Source organism: Panthera tigris, chromosome B1 (genome assembly GCF_018350195.1).
Source record: "Panthera tigris isolate Pti1 chromosome B1, P.tigris_Pti1_mat1.1, whole genome shotgun sequence".
NCBI classification, from domain to species: Eukaryota; Metazoa; Chordata; class Mammalia; order Carnivora; family Felidae; genus Panthera; species Panthera tigris.
This window is the reverse complement of record NC_056663.1, coordinates 41871294-41889767: the sequence shown is the minus strand read 5'-3', so window position 1 is coordinate 41889767 and position 18474 is coordinate 41871294. Positions and strand designations below refer to the sequence as shown.

The 18474-nt window shown below is 41.7% G+C and overlaps 1 protein-coding gene across 1 annotated transcript in view; it reads right to left on the bottom strand.

Moving 5' to 3' along the window:
• ZMAT4 (zinc finger matrin-type 4) overlaps positions 1-18474 on the bottom strand; it is a 261297-nt gene that overhangs the window by 188709 nt on the left and 54114 nt on the right. Inside the window, exon 2 of the mRNA XM_042984740.1 lies at positions 14353-14442. Coding sequence (XP_042840674.1) covers positions 14353-14442 — 90 coding nt within the window. The remainder of the gene's footprint in view (positions 1-14352; positions 14443-18474) is intronic.

Here is an 18474-nt window from a genome sequence, read left to right as displayed (position 1 = left end):
TACTGTAAATAATACGCAAGAACATAGGGGTCAGAATAATTATTGAAAGACAAATCTGATTATTTTAGTCTTCTGGCTTAAAACCTTTCAATAGACTTTGGTTGCACTTAAAATAAAAACCCAAACTTCTTAAAATGGCTTGTAAATAATCTTCCACCCTACATATTGAGTTCACCTGTTGTTCAGTTTCATTACTGTGAAAGTGCCCTTTCACTGTTACGTCCTGGTTTGGATGATAAATTACATTGTCACCCTCCCCCTAAAAAGGGGTCTGCCCTTACTTCAGGACCCTTCTAGCCTCTTCTACCATCACACTTGCTGTGTTCTGCACGAGTCCTGCTCACCTTCTGTCTATCCCCAAAGGCTGTTCCCTCTCCCTGGAATAGTCTTCCCTTACCTCTTTGTCCAGTTAATGCCTGTGCACCCTTCAGATGCTACTTAGGAATCACTGCCCAGAGAAATCCTCCCTCAATTCCCATACAAGTCACCTCTTCTGAACAATCTCTCTCAGCTCCATACCCACTTGACCATAGTATTTATCAGAATTGCCATTTCAACTGAAGGCAAGGACTCTGGGTCTGGCTTTGCTCACCACTTACTCTATGTCTGGAATATACACAAAGCAATTATTAATGGATTACATGCCTAAAATATTACTACATTAGAAAATAAAAGAAATATTTGAAATTATAAACAATCCACTCATCTCATTTATGAATCATAAATATCGGTTCCCAGAAAATATTTAAATCACAGTTAATTAAAATTGGAAAGCAGCAAGTGATCACTTAGTCCAGAGGAGGACTAACTTTCTTGGATTTCACTTTCTTGAAGTCCAAGTGAAATGCAGACAGGACTAACAGTTTTCTGTTTTATTTCTAGGTGACAAGACTTGCATTGAGAAGACTTAAAATCCCTTCCAAGCTCAGATATTCTTTGGTTACAATTTACTTTTGCCTTGATAGCCCTTTTTTTCTTCTTTTTCTCTTCCCTTTCCTTCTCCTTCTCTCCTTTTTGCATAATTAGCTATGAAAGCAGAGAACTGCTGTCCAGGACACTATGTCACAATGCAAAAAATATATAAAAATAAAAAATCTGTATGGAGAAAGAGATGGGCAGGAAAAATACATTAAAGACCCTTATTTCTTAGTCTCCAGAAAATTTCAGGTCATAAATCCATCTTGAATGTTTCCATCCCCCATTACAACAATGGATACAATGGATAATGAGAAATCAAACAAACTAATTTGTCAATTCTAGGACATGACATCATGACCATTCATTTCTGGGGTTGCTAATGCCAACCAGTGACCTTCTAGGGTTATGTACAGCTGAAATGTGAAGAGGAAATTTAATTAAAAAAGGTCAACCATCACTCAGTACACCAATAAAACAAGATTTTTTTCCTTTACAATAAAATCTCAAAAATTAAAAAAGAAAACCAACATCGTATCTTATGATATACATTCAGTGCTTATAGCCCAAACTATAATGACTATATGGATGATAACATTTGCTGAGCTCTTGAGTATCTAAAGTCATAGACATTCCTTTAAAGGTCAGCTGTAAAACCGAGTTAATAACTCTGAAGAAAAATGCCTTTTTCCCACCAGGAATTCACAATAAAAATCATCTCCTTCTCTACACAATTTTAACTACACTTGGCAAAAAGACAAAACTAATAGACAAATTAGACATGATTACAAGACTATTTGGCTATTCAATGTCACAGATCAAGAGGAACGGTTCCTGTTGCAAGCAAGTAATGGCCCTGGTCCACAGTCACTCACATATGCTCCATAGAGAGTTTCGATAGGGTTTAGAGAATGACACGCTCAAACAGCCACATTTTTAATATCTATTAAAGTCACTGTGCCATGACTGCATGATGCCACCTGTGAGCAGGAGGGAGGGGAATATGAGCAACAGCACCGTGCATGTGGCCGAGGGGAGTACGTTCTATCACCCGGAGCTGCTCCAAATATCTGACTCTCTTCCAGCCAGACTGAAATATTGGCATTGGATAACAGCCAAGTAATGACAAGACGTACGCGTTCCTCCAAGCAACACTCCAATGTGCTAATGCCAACACCATATTTTTCCCTCTTTGTATTAGTTTAGGTTCTTTAAAACAAGAATGTTATTGAACACTGTAATATTTTCAGTTTCTCTGGTTCCTTGGCAATTACTTAGGGCTTCTATTGAAAACATCTCTTTCAACAGCATTTATTTAGTCCTAGAATACAGACCTATGAATTTCCCCCGCCAGCTCACTCTAATCAGCTTGTTGTGTTTTCTCCCAGTCAAATATAGTATCAGAAGGAAATACAATCCTTACCCAGTGCATTAGAAAGGAGGAAGGAGTGTAGGGTGCCTGGGTGGCTCAATGAAGTGTCCGACTTTGACTCAGGTCATGATCTCACGTTTTGTGAGTTCAAGCCCCGCATGAGGCTCTGTGCTGACAGGTCAAAGTCTGGAGCCTGCTTCAGATTCTATGTCTCCCTCTCTCTCTGTCTCTCTCTCTCTCTCTCTCTCAAAAATAAATAAACATAAAAAAAGGAAAGGAGGAACGAGTGACAGTTGTTGGGCACCCACCTCCCAGGCCCTGTGCTCCCTGCTTTGCATTTACATGATCACTTTCATCCTTCACAGTAGTCATGGATAAACGGGCTATTGCCACCATTTTTCAGATGACAAAACTAAGTCTTAGAAAGATCAAGGAACTTGACAAAGCCTACCCCACTAGCAGGAATTGGAGGCCATATTCAATCCCAGGGCAGTCCCCAACGCCTGCACTATTCCTTTACATGACACTGAATTGGGTGGCACCATAGTAACCACCTCTCAGATTTTCAATATGTCTGTAAGGCCATCAGCCCTCAGTAGGAACCTGAGAAGAAATGAACAGGATTAGGATGGCCCAGTGAATACTGTCCTAGCTCACTGGAGCCCTGAGCAGAAGAATTCATTGAGCCACTCCCATAAAGAGTGTCCTATAGGAACCTAGAACTACTAATGTCACTGATATGTGAAATGGCTGAGCCAGAAGTGAAATGCACCAAAGGCAGCCACAGAGATGTGGCTGGGTGGAAAAGGCCCTAGAGTTAGATGATCTCTAGTTTTGTATGCTTCTATTCCTCTCTGAACGTTCTTTATCTCATTTACAAAGTGGGCATTGGTAATGCTCACACAATAAAATTCTCTGAGAATTACCTAAGACCACATAGGCAGAGCTCCCAATATCGTCTGTGATCGGGGGCAGGTACATGAGAAAGATTTGCCGGATCCAAGTCCAAAAAGACATTTTACTTCAAATTAGTAGAACTCAGGGCATCATCCCTATTTTTCAAATGTATTTTCTCTAGGCTTTCTGGTGTGTATCAGGGGACATTCATCATTGTCTCAGCATTACCTGCACCAAATCCAGGTCACATGAAGTTATAAATGTATCTTGTATTCTAACGGCACAACCCTTGGCTGCTTCTAGGGCAAGAAGAAAAAATATATATTTCTAAAAGAACATATCAACCCAAACAAAGCCAAACAGTCACAAACCAGAATGTAGTGAAGGAAACAGACTTCTTTGTTCTGCAAGAATAATATTCTGAGCATGAGGAATGCCCATAGGTAACTAAGGAGAAACAGAGAGGGCACGTGGGGTCGCCTAATGGGAAGACAGCAGGCATGATTTATGACATAGCCTTAGAGAGTAAAGACTCACTGTGCTGTGTAGGACAAAGGAAAGAAGGGAGGGAACACCCTCTCACACCCCTCCCTGTAGCCAGGGAAGAGATGGAGATAAATGGGCCCCATTTTAAAATGATTAAAAGTGGGTGGTAAAAATTTTCAGGAAAGAGTTGGGATTTCAGAGAAGAACAAACTTAGGTTTTGTGAGACTCTAGGATGTGAATCAAGGAAATCTATGTATCGGGGGAAAATACTGACACAGGAAAGATAGCTTGAGAGGCAGACACCTGAAAAGAGGAAACACAGCAGACAGGGCAAAGAGCCCAAGAACCCAGCTGCCACATGTTCGTGAGGCATCAAGCTGCATTAAGCTGGGTAGAGGCTTCTGGAAACCCCTGCTGGCCCTCTGAAAGGAAACCCAACATATAGGCTGACATCTCAGAGCTGACATTAGAGAGGTCTGTCATCCCCAGAATTCCTTTATTAACTACCCTAAACAAAAACATACTTTGATTTGTGTTCAAGAGCCCATTTGGTGTGCAAAGTGAAAGACATGTTAAGGCATTTGACCTCTACTCTTCCATGTTTTGCATCATCCAGTAAGTATGATCCACCTGTTTACTCTGGAGGCAACACCAAAATATCCTACAGAGAAGAACTTCCTATCAGTTTCCTTTTTTCTTATGGCTGAAATTGGGTGGGGATCCGGGAAGGACATTTACCTCCATTAGCTACGCCTCAACTTCTGCACAAACAGCCTTGATATGTGGTAAAATAGGGTCAAGCCTCAAGGGCAGACAAGAAAAAACAGACAACAGCTCATCTCAGAGCAGCCAGTGAGAAGGAAGCTAAATAAGTGAGCAGGTCTGCCAGGGCAGGGTGGTTACAGACTGGCCAGATGGAGCCTGAACATGTGGGTCCCCACCAGAAGCACCTGCTGGGGAGACCAGCCTGTGCTATGACAGCATGATCTCCCAAATCCTCCCCCTTTCCTTACGTGTTTCCTGTTTGAAGATCACCCACATGAGACCAAGAACCTGGAGAAGATTCTCATTGAAACAGTGTCCATAGTTCTCAGATTTTCTTAAACCCAATTTCACAAAATCTTCTTTTAACAAAGGCACTTTTATACGGATATAACCAAAATATAATTTCATGGTAATACTCTGTATGATTTTCCATACAAATGATAGTTTTTTTTAATTAAAACTATTTTTTAATCATAATGATTTTAAAGAAAAAAATAAGATAATATCTTATCATGAAAATATGAACAGTAATTTATGGAATGCCCCTGTGGGAAGGGGTATAAAGATTAATAAGTTAAGGCCCCTGCCCTCATAAAGTCTAAAACTGTGGGTCTTACTATCTCTGCCTTTCCAACTAAAGAGGAATAGGATGGACCCACTGGGAGTCACTGGATCTAGGTCTTAAGACCACATCTGAGCTGTTCCATCTCCTTAAATAGCCCCGGTCTTCCTACTGGATGCACATGGTTTAACCACCGACAACTTCGGCATCTCTCTCTAGAAGTCCTCCAGGGTACTGATACTATCCTCTCCCCAGCCCTGGCACTTGGTGACAGCCTTGAATTCATTCAGCACACTGTCCTGACACTGGACAACACCTGTAGAGAACCACCTGTAGAGAACCTCTAGCCTGTGCCTCTGTGGGATCCAACTCCTGGCCTGGCCACTGGCATGGCTTCACCCTCCCCATTAGAAATGTAGAAAACCTCCACTGGGAAGAAACTCTGAAGACAAAAGTCCACCAGTCACTTGCTGTCCTCTACCCCTGCACTGGAGGCAAATTTACCTCTATGCAACTTCAGTTCCGCTCAGCCTGGATTAATATGGAACAACCTCGAGAAAGGGTTTTCCTCACATCTTTTCCCCATGCTCAGGTCTCCCTGCTCTCTGGCCCTTAAGGAGGAAGAAGACTACTGTGGCTGCAGGAGAGGCAACAGCCACCCAGTGCAAGTTCTGAACTGGAAGCCATTTGGAAACCTTCTTCTGCTTCACGTCTATTATCCAATTGATCCATTTTTACTGACTTAATTATCCCTCGAATTTATTTATTTCTCATTGTTTGCTGCTGTCATTAGCCTCATCCTCAGCCATACTCTCGGTGGCCTATTGAAAGCCTGATGCTCAACCATTCACCTCTGCTCCTTTTTCCATTAATCCATTCTCTGCATCTGACATCACTGCCTGCTTCCATCTCTGAACACCAGCAACGCTGGCTTTCATTTTCTTCCTTAAGTGTGCCGTGATTTCTTTGACTGCAGGGCCTTTGACCATGCCGTCCCCTCTGCCTGGCATTCTTTGGCCTCCCGTTGCCTCTTTGACTAGTTAAACCATCCTCACCTTTCAGACACAGCTGAAGCATCATTTGTTCAGGGAGGGTTTCTCTGATCCCAAAGACCTATGATCTCCCCATTTTGTGCTTTTGTGTATTTGTGTATTTGTATGATTTTTAAAAAAAAATAATGGCCGTTTCCCCCACTACCCTGTAAATTCTGTCAATACCAACTGCATGTGTTTCCTTCACCATTAAATTCTCGCAATCAACAAAGTACCTGACTCTTAGTAGGAAGTCAATTAACATTTCTTTTAAAAAGGGAATAAATGAAGAATACATAGTAATACGGAGTTCTAGAGCCAAATCGTATTGTGTTCGAACCTTGGCTGTATCATTCACAACAAGGTCTGTGAGTTTACGTAAGATATTTGACCTAAGCTTCAGGCTTCACCCCTTTTAAAATAGAGGCAGTAAAGATTCCTACTTGCATTTGTAAAGTTCAAATGAAATATCTATCAAGTATTTAGTATCGGGCTTGACACATAAAGAGGGCTTCATTCGTGGCCAGCTAACAAGAGAATATATCCAATGATGTGTTAACAGTAAAATCAAAGACCGACTACACTACCTCTGTTGTGGGGGAAAAATTATTTTCATAGCTGCCTTTGGGGGAATCCTTTTTTTCCTCCCCTCTGGATCAGATTTTAGATAGAAGTAGTAACTATGTATATATTTTAGCATAAATGAGTTTCAGAAGCACAGTGCCAAGCTGGAGACCTAGTATGGGGCCCAGAGAGTCATGTAGAGCCAAGTGCCATACTGCACATTCACATTAATGAGCAGTTCTGGGTTGTTTTTTTTTTCCTTTAAATTATTATCTGTGTATTTGGAATCTCGATTCCACTTTTGGGTACAGTTTGGAGAGGAATTATTGGACTTTCCAGGACATACCACTGATTTGTAGTGACAAGAACAAGTATTCTAAATCAGGGTTATCTCAAAAAAGTCCAGAGTCTTGGGTTACCATAAGCTGGTGCTGCTGTGCCGATGGCATAAAAAACCAGGTGTCCTCATTGTGTCCACAGTGTTGCAGACTTCAAACAAATTCTTATAACGTAACCCCTTCCTAAATTTCAAGCAATCTGCACTGAAAAAAACCAAAGCAGAACAGCAAGAGTGTCAGTTCTCGCTCAGGAGTTTGGAATGATACTTCCTACTGGCCAAAACCTTCAACTTTCTGGCCCCTAATAAACCAAAACTCAAAAGGAACAGAGGGCAAGGCAGCTTGAAGAGTCTGGAATGACATAGGTCATTCCGAGCCTAGGTGGCTCGGTCAGTTGACCATCTGTGTTCAGCTCAGGTCATGATCTTGCAGTTTGTGGGTCTGAGCCCCGCATCATGTTCTGTGCTGACAGCTCGGAGCCTGAAGCCTGCTTCAGATTCTGTGTCTCCCTCTCTCTCTCTGCCCACCGCCCCCCCACCCCCGCTGCCCTCTCTCTGAAAAATAAATAAACATTAAAAAAAATTATTAAAAAAAAAAGAGTAAGGAATGACCAAAATGTGTCATCCCTGTGAGTAGACAGATGCACAAAAAGAGGAGTGATAATGCCCCCCTTCCTTCACCAAATCTGTCCACTTCATATGGGGGCCAGCAAACACTTTCTGTGAAGGGACACAGGGGAAACAGTTTAGGCTTGTGGGACATACAGTCTATCGCAACCACCCAGCTCTGCCGCTGCCCTGTGCATAAAGCTGTAAAGGACTGAGCGTGGTCATGTTCCTAAGATTATGTCTATGGACATTAAAAGGTGAAGTTCATGTATTTTTCACTTGACAGTATATTCTTCTTTTGGTTTTTCCCCCAAACATTTAAGAATGTAAAAACCGTTCTTAGTTCACAAACTTTACAAGAATAGGCCATGGCTACCTTTGGCCAGCAGCTATTTTCTGACCCTTGTTTTAAGACACATCAATAAACACCACCTCACACTTATTGGTGCCCTAATCTTTCCTCAGGTGTTCTCCATGAACACAGCAGGCCTGCCCCTAACTGGACTAGAGAAGTTGTATATCGCACAAGAGACTAATGATCAGAACCAATAGACAAAAAATGTAAAACTCTATTAATGAATGCTACACACACACACACACACACACACACACACACACACACACACACACACACTTTACCATTTATCATGCGGCTCCACAAACAGGAAGCTTTTATTTGAGTCCCTGAACAACTCTGAGAGGTAGGCATGGCAGCGTTTATAGGCCCTGATTATAACCACGGCAATTAAGGTTTAGAAAGTCCAAAACAAAGTTGTAAAACTAATAGATGTAGCTGAGCCAGGGACAAAATCCCCACTTGTAGCTCTAAACACACAGCTGGAGGCCAAAGCACACAGCTTTGATGGGTAAATGCACCTATCTTTGCGAACTGCTCATGAATTTAGCTGCAGACCACTTGACAAAGCAGAAAATGTTGACAAAGTAAATGTTAATATTGTACACAGCAGATGTGCGGGCCTTTCCCCACCACCCCACGCTTCACTTTGGTCTCCACGGCTCTACTGAGTGCATTCTGTGTCCCCCAAATTCTTGTCCACCTCCAACAGGAGACATTTGAAAATAGGGTCTTTGCAGATTAATTACAATGAGGTCACACTGGATTATTATAGCAGCTGTCACTCGGATGACTGTCGTTCTTATAAGAAGAGAAGAGAACACATGAAGATACATGCAAGAAGGAGACCAGGTGATGACAAAAGTGGGCAGGCATGTTGCAGCTCGAGCCAAGGAACACTGAAGGCTGCCAGCAACCACCAGCAGCGAGGTGAGAAGCACAGAACCGATTTTCAATCAGACCCTCCAGAGAGAGGCCCTGCCTACACCTTGATTCAGACTTGGAGCCTCAAGGACTGTGAGAAAATAAATTTCTGTTGTTTTTAGCCACCCAGTTTGTGGTAATTTGTTACAGCCATCCTGGGAAAGTAACACAGCCTCCCACCGGCATTTTATACTCTAGAAATACCTTTGAATTTTGCTTCGCTGAAGACATTACTCATTTTGGCTCCACACTCAGAAGAGCACTTTGCCCCCCCATTCACTGGGCTCACCCACGTGTATCCCTCAAGAATCAGTTCAGCGTCACTTTTTCCAGGCAACTCTGTCCTGCCCCATCCCACCAGGAAAGGTTGGGGACCCCTCCAGTGTGCTAGATGACACCCTGGGATATGTCTGTGGGAGCACCCGTATCCATGGGAGCACCTGCACAGCCACCACACTGTCTTACAAAACATGACCACACATTGGATCACCCCCAACCTGAACTAGATCCTGATCTCTCCTGGGGAAGGGCCCATGTCCTTACTAGCTGATTACCACCTATCTCAGGAAGTGGCATGGTGAGCTAGTTTGCAGAACCAGAGGAATTTTCTTTCATTTTGTTTTGTGTTTCCCCAGCCTTGTCTTTGCCACTTGCCAGCGGTATGACCAGAGTCAAGTGACTTAATTTCTCTATTTCAGTTTACTTTTCTGTAAAGTGGGGATAATGATAGTTTCCACCCTACACAGGAGTGAGGATTAAATGTGTTAATGTATGTAAAGCATTTAGAATATAAGTAGGAGGTACCTGCTAAGCACCAGCTATTATTACTTTGCCCCAGAACAGCAGTGCTCTCTGGCTCTGGACCCAGCAATGGCTTCAATGTCTAAATATAAGACAGAATTTCAAGATATGTGGGAGAAGCCTAGGAATAGAACTTAGGGAAGCAGGGAGGGTCTCAGCCTCAGGCCTGACCAATTTGGGCAAGTCATGGTACTTCTTTGGACCTTTTTTTCACCTTCATCACAAAACAGTCGGATTAGATAGTCCTCCTGACCTGGAACCCAGGATTTTAGGGACCCATGAAACTGATCCTGGAGGTGTTCCAGCTCTGCTGAATATTCCAGACCTATAGGAAATCATGTAAGTGTTTAAAAGTGAGAAGCTTGATTACACCAACCAAATGTCAAGTTTTTCCACTTAGGAGGAATTCTATTAACTCGATGTAAAAACACTATGTTCTTAATACTGACTGGTGGTTTTTGTTGGCAGTTACTTATCCTTACAGAATAAAATTAAAGGTAAAATGAAATCATCCTTTTACTTAAAAATGTTGTTTCTTAAGTAGACATTTTTTTTTTCCAAAGCAAGTGAGAAGATACTAAAAAGTATCTTGAAAACCTGAGACTCTCAATGAACTAGATGTGCTCTACGTTCCTTTTTGGCTCTAATGCTCACAGGATTACAGAAAATTTCTCTAAGGCAATCAACTATAACAATTTATTTCGCATTTAATTTTACTCTGTGGCCTCAGGAGGAAAATGTCTTGCTCTAAGATTTCAGGGAAAAAAAAAAAAAAAACATAGAAGATCCGAATGAGCATTTGAAGCACACGAAGGGGGAATTTAAAAAGCTGGAAGTACCAGGTTAGGAGGCAGAAATGAATTTTAAGTTTTTGAAAAGCAACAACAAAGTCAAATAACCTGGAGTAGAAATGTCAATTGACCCTGGGAATAATCATAGGCACTTGTGTTCATCTGTATGTAGATTTGGAGTTACTGCATATTCCCAGAGGGCTAAGAACTAGGGAGGGAGGGATGGCTGCCATTACTTATCAGCCCTATCAGTTTTAGGGATCACTGTGGGGCCAAGGTTCAGGTGCATTCAGGGATTGGAGACTCAGAAACAAGTTTTCTCTGTTTTTGGAAGTCACTCACTTTGTTGGGTAGTCAGGGTGGCCATGAAACTATTTCCAGCCAAGACTGGGCTACAAACCTGTCACAGCCCCAGGAAGCAGGGCAGTGGGGAGGATGTGCAAGGATGGAGAGGCAGGTGGAACAGAGTGTTACATTCTTCTAAGACACAGGGTATTTGTGGAGAGGGAATCAATAATAATGCAGGTAGAAAGAGCTTTGAAAATAAAGTGCTGAATAAATAAGTTATCTTATTTGGGCCTTATGCTAAACCTGTACACTGATGCTATTTTTATCCCCATTTTATAGCCCTGTGGAAATAAACAAGACCAACCAAATGAGAAAAAGAAAGGCTATTTATTTAGAGCTTACTAGAGCAAGGATGTCAGTCACCATCACTTGCCTTGGAGAAGACTCCAAGGCAAACGGATAAGTGGGAAAGCTTTGTAATGGAATAAAGGGGAGGACTCAGGTATGCCCTGATTGGAGACTGCTTGTGTGCGGAAGCTGTAGGTAGGCGAACTAGAGGTGGACATCCTATGTGATTGTTTAGGAGTGCCTATTTGGCTTTCTCTGGCTGGTTCCAAACCGGGAGCAGGGACAAAAATTAGGAAAGCTATCAAGTATTAATCAAGTCCAGACCATTTGGGGCCTATTGTTACAGGGGTTATGGTTTGGCTTCCTGGATTGTTACTAGAGATAACGGTCTGACTTCCTATAAGTTTAACTTAGGCAGGCTTCCGGGGCTGGTTTCTATATACTAATGGGTTGGACTCCCAGGATGGTTGCTACAGGTTATGGTTCAAAGTTCTATTTTCATTTATTTATTTATTTATTTATTTGTTTGTTTGTTTGTTTATTTATTTATTTTAGTTAAAGTGTAGTTGAAACCCAATGTTATATTAGTTTCAGGTGTATCAAAGTTCTATTTCCATATGGCTGGCCATTGTTTATTTGCATATTAAGCCTTTCAACCCTAAGGTATGAGTCTGTACAAAAGAAAGTTGGCCAAATAATTACCAGTTTCAACTTTCACAGCCCCAGTGAGGGACTGGGGTGGCTTCCATGCTATATCCAGCATGTCAAAATGCCTAAGGTAAATGATGTATTTACCTATGAAATGTATGCACAAACACACCCTCATAAAATCATCAACAATCTCTTTCAAAAAGTAGAGTCAGTATGTTGCTTTTCCTGCTTACTGATTTGGTCTTATACTACGATTACAGAAAGCTATAGAATATGATTTAATAAATAAATTGTTGGCAGGAATGGCTGGGTGGCTCAGTTGATGAAGTATCTGACTCTTGATTTCAGCTCAGGTCATGATCTCATGGTTTGTGAGTTAGAGCTCCATGTTGGGCTCTGCACTGACAGCACAGAGCCTGCTTGAGATTCTTTCTCTCCTTCTCTCTCTTCCCCTCCCCTGCTTACACCCACACATACGCTCTCTCTGCCTCTTCCGTCCACTCTTGCAAAATAAATAAATAAACATTTTAAAAAAATAGACCATTAGTAGATCCAAGTTTTCAAAACTCAGGATACACCAGAGGAAAAAGTTCTCAAAGGGGTCTTTGGTAAAGAATCTTTGCAAATAATTCCTGCTCTAAAAACCCAAACATCTTCCGCTCCATAAATCATTCCCAGTGCTACTGGAAGAACCAGGGCCTGAGTGGGTAAATCATGGGTCTGACCAGAATGGCAAAGACCATGTCCTCAAGTAACACCAGTTGAGTCCCAGTGTCCCCCTTCTGTCTGCCCAGTCAAGCCCTCCCTAGGAGCTCAGACATAAGTAAGTACAACATTCATGATTAGAACTTGAGCAGATAGAAAATAATCTGTGTTCCAAGAGCTAATTGTCAAATGTATATGAACCCTATTGTTTTTGACTATTACGATAAGACATGAAAAAGCTACTGAATGAAGTGACACGGGCATCATTGCTGAATAATTTCAGAGAAAGGAACTAATTCTGTCCTCTCCACTAATGGAAAGATGGAAATCAGGACTCTGCTGTAGCTACAAGATTCTTAGACTACATGAAAGCCGGCTCAGGTCAACTCTCCTGAGGTTTAATAAGTTATTTTGATAGGAATACACCCAAGAATGCACCTGTCTCCTCCCCCCCCCCTCCAACTGGTACCATCCATTCAAGCCCAAGGTCCCCACCTCAAATGCCAACTCTCAGTAACACCATCCCTGAGCAACTCGTCCTGGCATGGATAACTTGCCCTTTGTCTCCATGGGATTTTGTGTAGAATCTTAAACACCTACATTGTGCAATTACAGCAATTTTTTTATACAATGTTGATCTCCCTCACTCCACTCTGAGTTTCTTTAAGGCAAATCTGGGCCTTATTCATCTCTCTTTCCTCAGTACTTTGCATATAACAGTACACCTCACAGAAGCCCAGTGAGGAAAGGGTGATTATTATAGTCTCATTGAGGAAACAGGTTGAGAGAGATCAATTATTTGCCCAAGGTCATAAGGCTAAGAGCTGACAGAACCAGTCTCTGTCCCACTTCTTAGCAGCTTGAAAAGTTTTTGTGACATCTTTTCCCTCTAATAAGCTCTAAATGCTGCTTCACCAAGGCAATAAAGACAACTCCACAGTGTTCCAGATTAGCCTGCGCATGAATAGCTCGTGTGCGATGTAAGAGGCGTGCTTGGAATTCGTTAACACCAGCCCTGATGCTCACTACTCATGGTCATCCACAGTTCTCTTGTTCTCTCTTTTTCTCTTGTGAAGAACACACAAGTGTGGTTCTTGTCAAGTGTCTTCAATGATCATATATTAATTTTTAATAAGAAAAGAAGACTGTCATCTATAAGGCAGCAGAAGGAGAAAGGAATCACAAGCATAAGCAAGAGTGTAGGGCATAAATTCTATGCCTGCAGCTTCCTCAGTGCTCAAAGGACAAGCGATTTCTGTTTCATCTGCAGTGTTTATCACAGAGGACCTCTGCAATGGACGGATATGAATATTCCACTCATTAGGAAAAGTAAGCCCTACTGGGAGGAAGGAATATTTATTTTATCAGTCCCTGCTTTGGCCTGGCTGAAGTAAACCCTTTGCTCTGACCTTACATCCTCAAAGCAACTTCCTAATTGTCATTTTATTCCCAAGTAAATGTTCCCTCAGGGAGAGGGGCACTGATCAAAACCCTCAGTATTTTTATTTGCAAGATATGCACAGTATTTACAAAGGAACAAATTGGCATTCAGTTTTAGACACCAAAGAAAAAATAAAATATGTTAATAGCAAAGTATCTGATATTTCTGGCAGGTTTTCTCCTTAGGCCATCCTTCCTACTTGTGTTTATCTTCTGATGGCTCCTGCCTTCCCTCAGCCAGCTGCTCTCTGTTCCTTCTGTACATTCTTTCTTGGCTCTGCCCTAGTGTGGAATCATCACAAAGTTCTCCAACACCATACCGGCAAGTTTGGGCGGGAAAAAGGGAAAACACTTGCTTACATGTAACATTTTCTGTAGTATTTAATGAGAATAATTTCTACTCACTTAGCTTTTCTGCTAAGGTGGACATGACTATACTTCCTAGACTTGCAAAGTTCTTAGCAAATGGAACAAATCATCTAAGGTTATCGGACAGTGCCAGATACTCACATTTTCTGACCGGAGCCTCTTGGCAGGACACCCGCCATCCCTGGGGTGAAGCATGTAATACAGTCGGACTTTGCTTGCATGTTTTCGACTCTGGGAAGGAAAAGCAGAAGCAAATACTATGAAAGAGAAAGCATTTTAAGCCCTTGGAAACTTAGACCGTAAGTGCAAAGTAGTACTTTCATTAAAAACACTTCCCCACGCTCCTGAGAATTACGTGGGGTGAAGTTTCACATAGGTTTAGTGACTTGCCCAAAGTTACAAAGCCAACATAATTTCAGGATTAGAAAACACAGTTAAAGAAGAAAGTTAAAGTTAAAACGCTGGGATCTTGAAGCGTAGGGTGCGTAATATATTTAATTGTCCTCAAAATAAGAATGGGTCAGCAGAGAGAACAATACAAGGATCAACTGTGATGGAAATCTTAGATCCCCTGCCTTGTCTCACCCTCCCACTTCCCTGACATGAGGATCTTGGGACAGTGCCCCCCCCCACCCCCTCCTGGGAGTTGGCACTCATAGTATCTCCAACAGAAGGCTTTATCTCTGGTTCTCCCATGCTAGATAGAGCCTCCTTAATAAGCTATCAAAAGAGATCTTCCCAAGTCAGATATCATAAGCAAACAAAAGATATCATATGCAAGCCTGAGGACTGATCAGAGCCCAAGTTGCATGCAAGCAGGCAAAGCAGTTGAACAAATAAAGCTCCACATCCTGTAGGATCAGCAGGACTATGGGTTTCTGCCTGTATTGAATGGTCCACACCCAGCGTGGAGAATTGTTCGTCTTCGTTCTATCTTTCTTCTACTACTTTGCTCAACAGGGAGCCCACCTGAACTTCCCACACCTTTAAAGAACCCTACAGTTTTAACTCCCAAGTTGCTACCTGTGGCAGGATGGTAGAGTGAAAAGAGCACCACCAGTCACAAGTTCAAATCCCAAGTGCAGCTCCACCACCATCTGGCTGTGTGATATTGAGCAAGTCAGTCTAATTTGTTTATAGCTAAAATGAGTTTCTTTTTCTCGGTGTACAAAATGAACGTGATATTTATTAGGGTTGCTGTGAGAATCAAATGAGGCAGCGCCTATGAAAAACTGCAGTCCGTATAATGCTTAACGTGTCTCACCAGCAAGTGCACCAATCCTGAACTCTGAATCTGTACCGCTCTGATGTGCATTCTCCTTGAATCTATCACTACCTAATTCCCATCACCTATCCCTTTCCTTTGCTCAGGGCTGATTTCTTTCTTCTCCAGGCATTGGTTCTGCTTTGCCTTTACTTACAGTTGGGGCCCAGCCAAGCTCCTGCAATGATGGTTTGCCTTCATGGATTAGCCACAAAGGCAAAATGATTTTCGGAGAATGCAAGGCAAATTGCAACTTGTTTACAGGATATGATATAAATCCCTCTGTCTCATTTTCCTTCTTTATCACATTTTTCATCCCCTTATTGTGCCCAAAGCAAGAAAACCATGCTTCTAAAACAGTCCTTGAACAATTTCAAGGCCTTTAAATGGGTTTAAAATTGTTAATGGAACATGAATGATATTACAGACATATAAAGGTACTGGAGTGTGATTTTGAAATACATTTGTAGCCATTTCCAGGTTGTATTATAAGTTTTAATCACGGGTTACCTGGAGTCTTGTTTGCCTGGGAGATTGGTAGGACAGTGAAATAGAGACCTATGTGGACCTGTGCCAGATGATTTCAACAGCATTGTTCAGCTGCTGCACGGTTCTGAGAATGATGCAGTGCAGACTGGTACAGTTTTTTGCAGATAAATATGTTGATTACTAAAATCTGTATACAGTTTCCAGTTTTGTTAGTTTTTTGGAGGTAAGGAGTAGTGGTAAAGTTAAGAATACTGCTACAGTCAAAAAGAGAAAAAAAGAACAATTAAACACCTGCAGGATGCTGAATGTGGACACAGAGCCTGGGCTGGAGAAAAGCACAACAGACAGGTAATTAGTGAAAAGACAAAGCAGTACCAGTGTGAGCTCAAAGCCAGTGGAAGTGGGCTTTCAAAGTTTCATTTGTTCCCTTAGAAGAATGTATCACATTACCTACCACCATCAATCTACTCAAAGCCCTGGATTCCCAGACAACAAAATCACAGCCAAATTGGAAATCTCATAATGTGGCCTGTTTCATGGTTGGAGTTCTTCTCTTTGCTAAAATACTACATTTCTTTCCAAAAGATTCTTCCCAGCAAAGGCAGAGCTCACTGGATTATTTAATTGCAGCTTGACAAAACTAGTAAGAACCCATTAGCTAAAAAGAAAAGGGAAGCAAATGATAAGTCTGCTGTAAAGCCATTAGTGATGAGAGATGTTGGGATTTGAGTCTTATTAGCAATTTTCTTCATTAAAGGCCAGTTTTTCTCCTCAGCTCTGCCAGCCTCTAATTTTGACAGAAGGACTGACCGCCCTCCAGGTACTGTCTTTGTCCTTGTGTATGGGTGAAGAAAAACAGTGTTTTGGAAAATCCCACCTCATTCAGGAATGATGGCAGAGACATCCTAGTTCATCATTTCTCTGTTTCTCTATTGCCTGGTCTTCCTTATTGCCTCTGCCCTCCTGCAGCTTTTCCTGGGCTGCCTGAACGGGGTCCAATGCCTTTCCCACCCACAAGCCAACCCTAGCTTCAGGCAGACAGTAAAAGCTCCAAAGGCAGTCCACTTCTCAGTGAGAAGAGTGTGGAGCCACCCTTCCAGTTAGACTGATTCAAACCCAACACCACTTCCAAATGATGTTGGTTGAGAAAGAGAAAGAGGCAGCTGCCAGAATGCTCTCAGGCCCCCTATAATTCCTCTGCCTCAGCTCAGGGTCTAGCCCTGCTAGTGAGTCCTCTCCTTTTTTCCTGGCATACTCACCTCTACCTCAAGGTGGGGCATACCGAGTAACCCACAGCGTCTTCCCCCACTTGGCTCCTCTCAACCCCTTACCCACAGAAATTGGTTGAAAGTTGACATCGTAACCTCACTCCTTTCAATTTATTCTAAAACCAAGCAAACAAAAATATTTCCACAAAATGTTAAACTTAGATTTGAGCAAAGATGTTCATTGCAGCATTGAGCTAGAAACAACAACTCAGGGAGGTAGCTACATGTTGGACAAGAGGCTGGTTAAAGTAGCCACGGGATGCCCTTATGTTCAGTTGGAGATTGAAAAAGTGCTTCCTACATACTGAATGTTGAACGGAAAATGCTAAACTGAAAATTGTTTGTGTACTGTGATTAAGATGATATAAATATTTGTAAGTATATAAGTAAGAGGTGGAAAACCAAGCATGGGTAGAGAAAGTATGGATGGTTTTCATTTTTTTATTTTTACAACCAATTTTCCCTTAACATAAAAGTAATAACTTCACAATGCTCAAGCCATTGTAATTTCTCAATAAGTATACTTTCTACTCACAATGATTGTAATTAGTAAAAAGCACACTGATCTGAAATGCTTTTATACTCATATATTCATATACTGGCATAATTGACCACATTTCCAGCTACCCGTTAACATCTTATCAACATTCAAATGCATGATTTTTTTCACTGCAATACTTGCTGATTAGATGAGACTACTTAGCCCAAGAGCAATACGCATTACTTTAAATATTAAAACTTTCTCTGGGAACATACAAATGTTATGGTAAATATGTGTCCTTTTCACAATGCGATCATTTCCACTTCCTGTGTACAAATGGAGTCTCTACGGAGACAGGGCACAAATGCCATCCAGACAACCAACCTGGAAGGAAAGCGACTTCTGAAACAGATTTATGTCATCCAAGTAATATGAACAACAAAAGCAAATCCTTATGACTTTTTCAAATTTATTAATACCTCATACATGCACTGCTTTTAAGAGTTTAAAAAGACAAATTGCCAACTGCAAGGAAATGCAAGGAGACAAAAGGACCTTACATGTTAAATGTACATATGACAGAGTGTCAGGGAAGAAAAGGGCCATTTCTTTAAGGGAAAAGACATGAAAACGAAATTACAATCTCTTTTGCTTGCACCAAAAGTCAGTCCCTGGTTCTCGCATTAATATTTGCATTTTAAGTAAAAGTCATTACTTTCATTCAAACCACATCAACTTTAAGCTTCCCAGAGAGGTCAGAA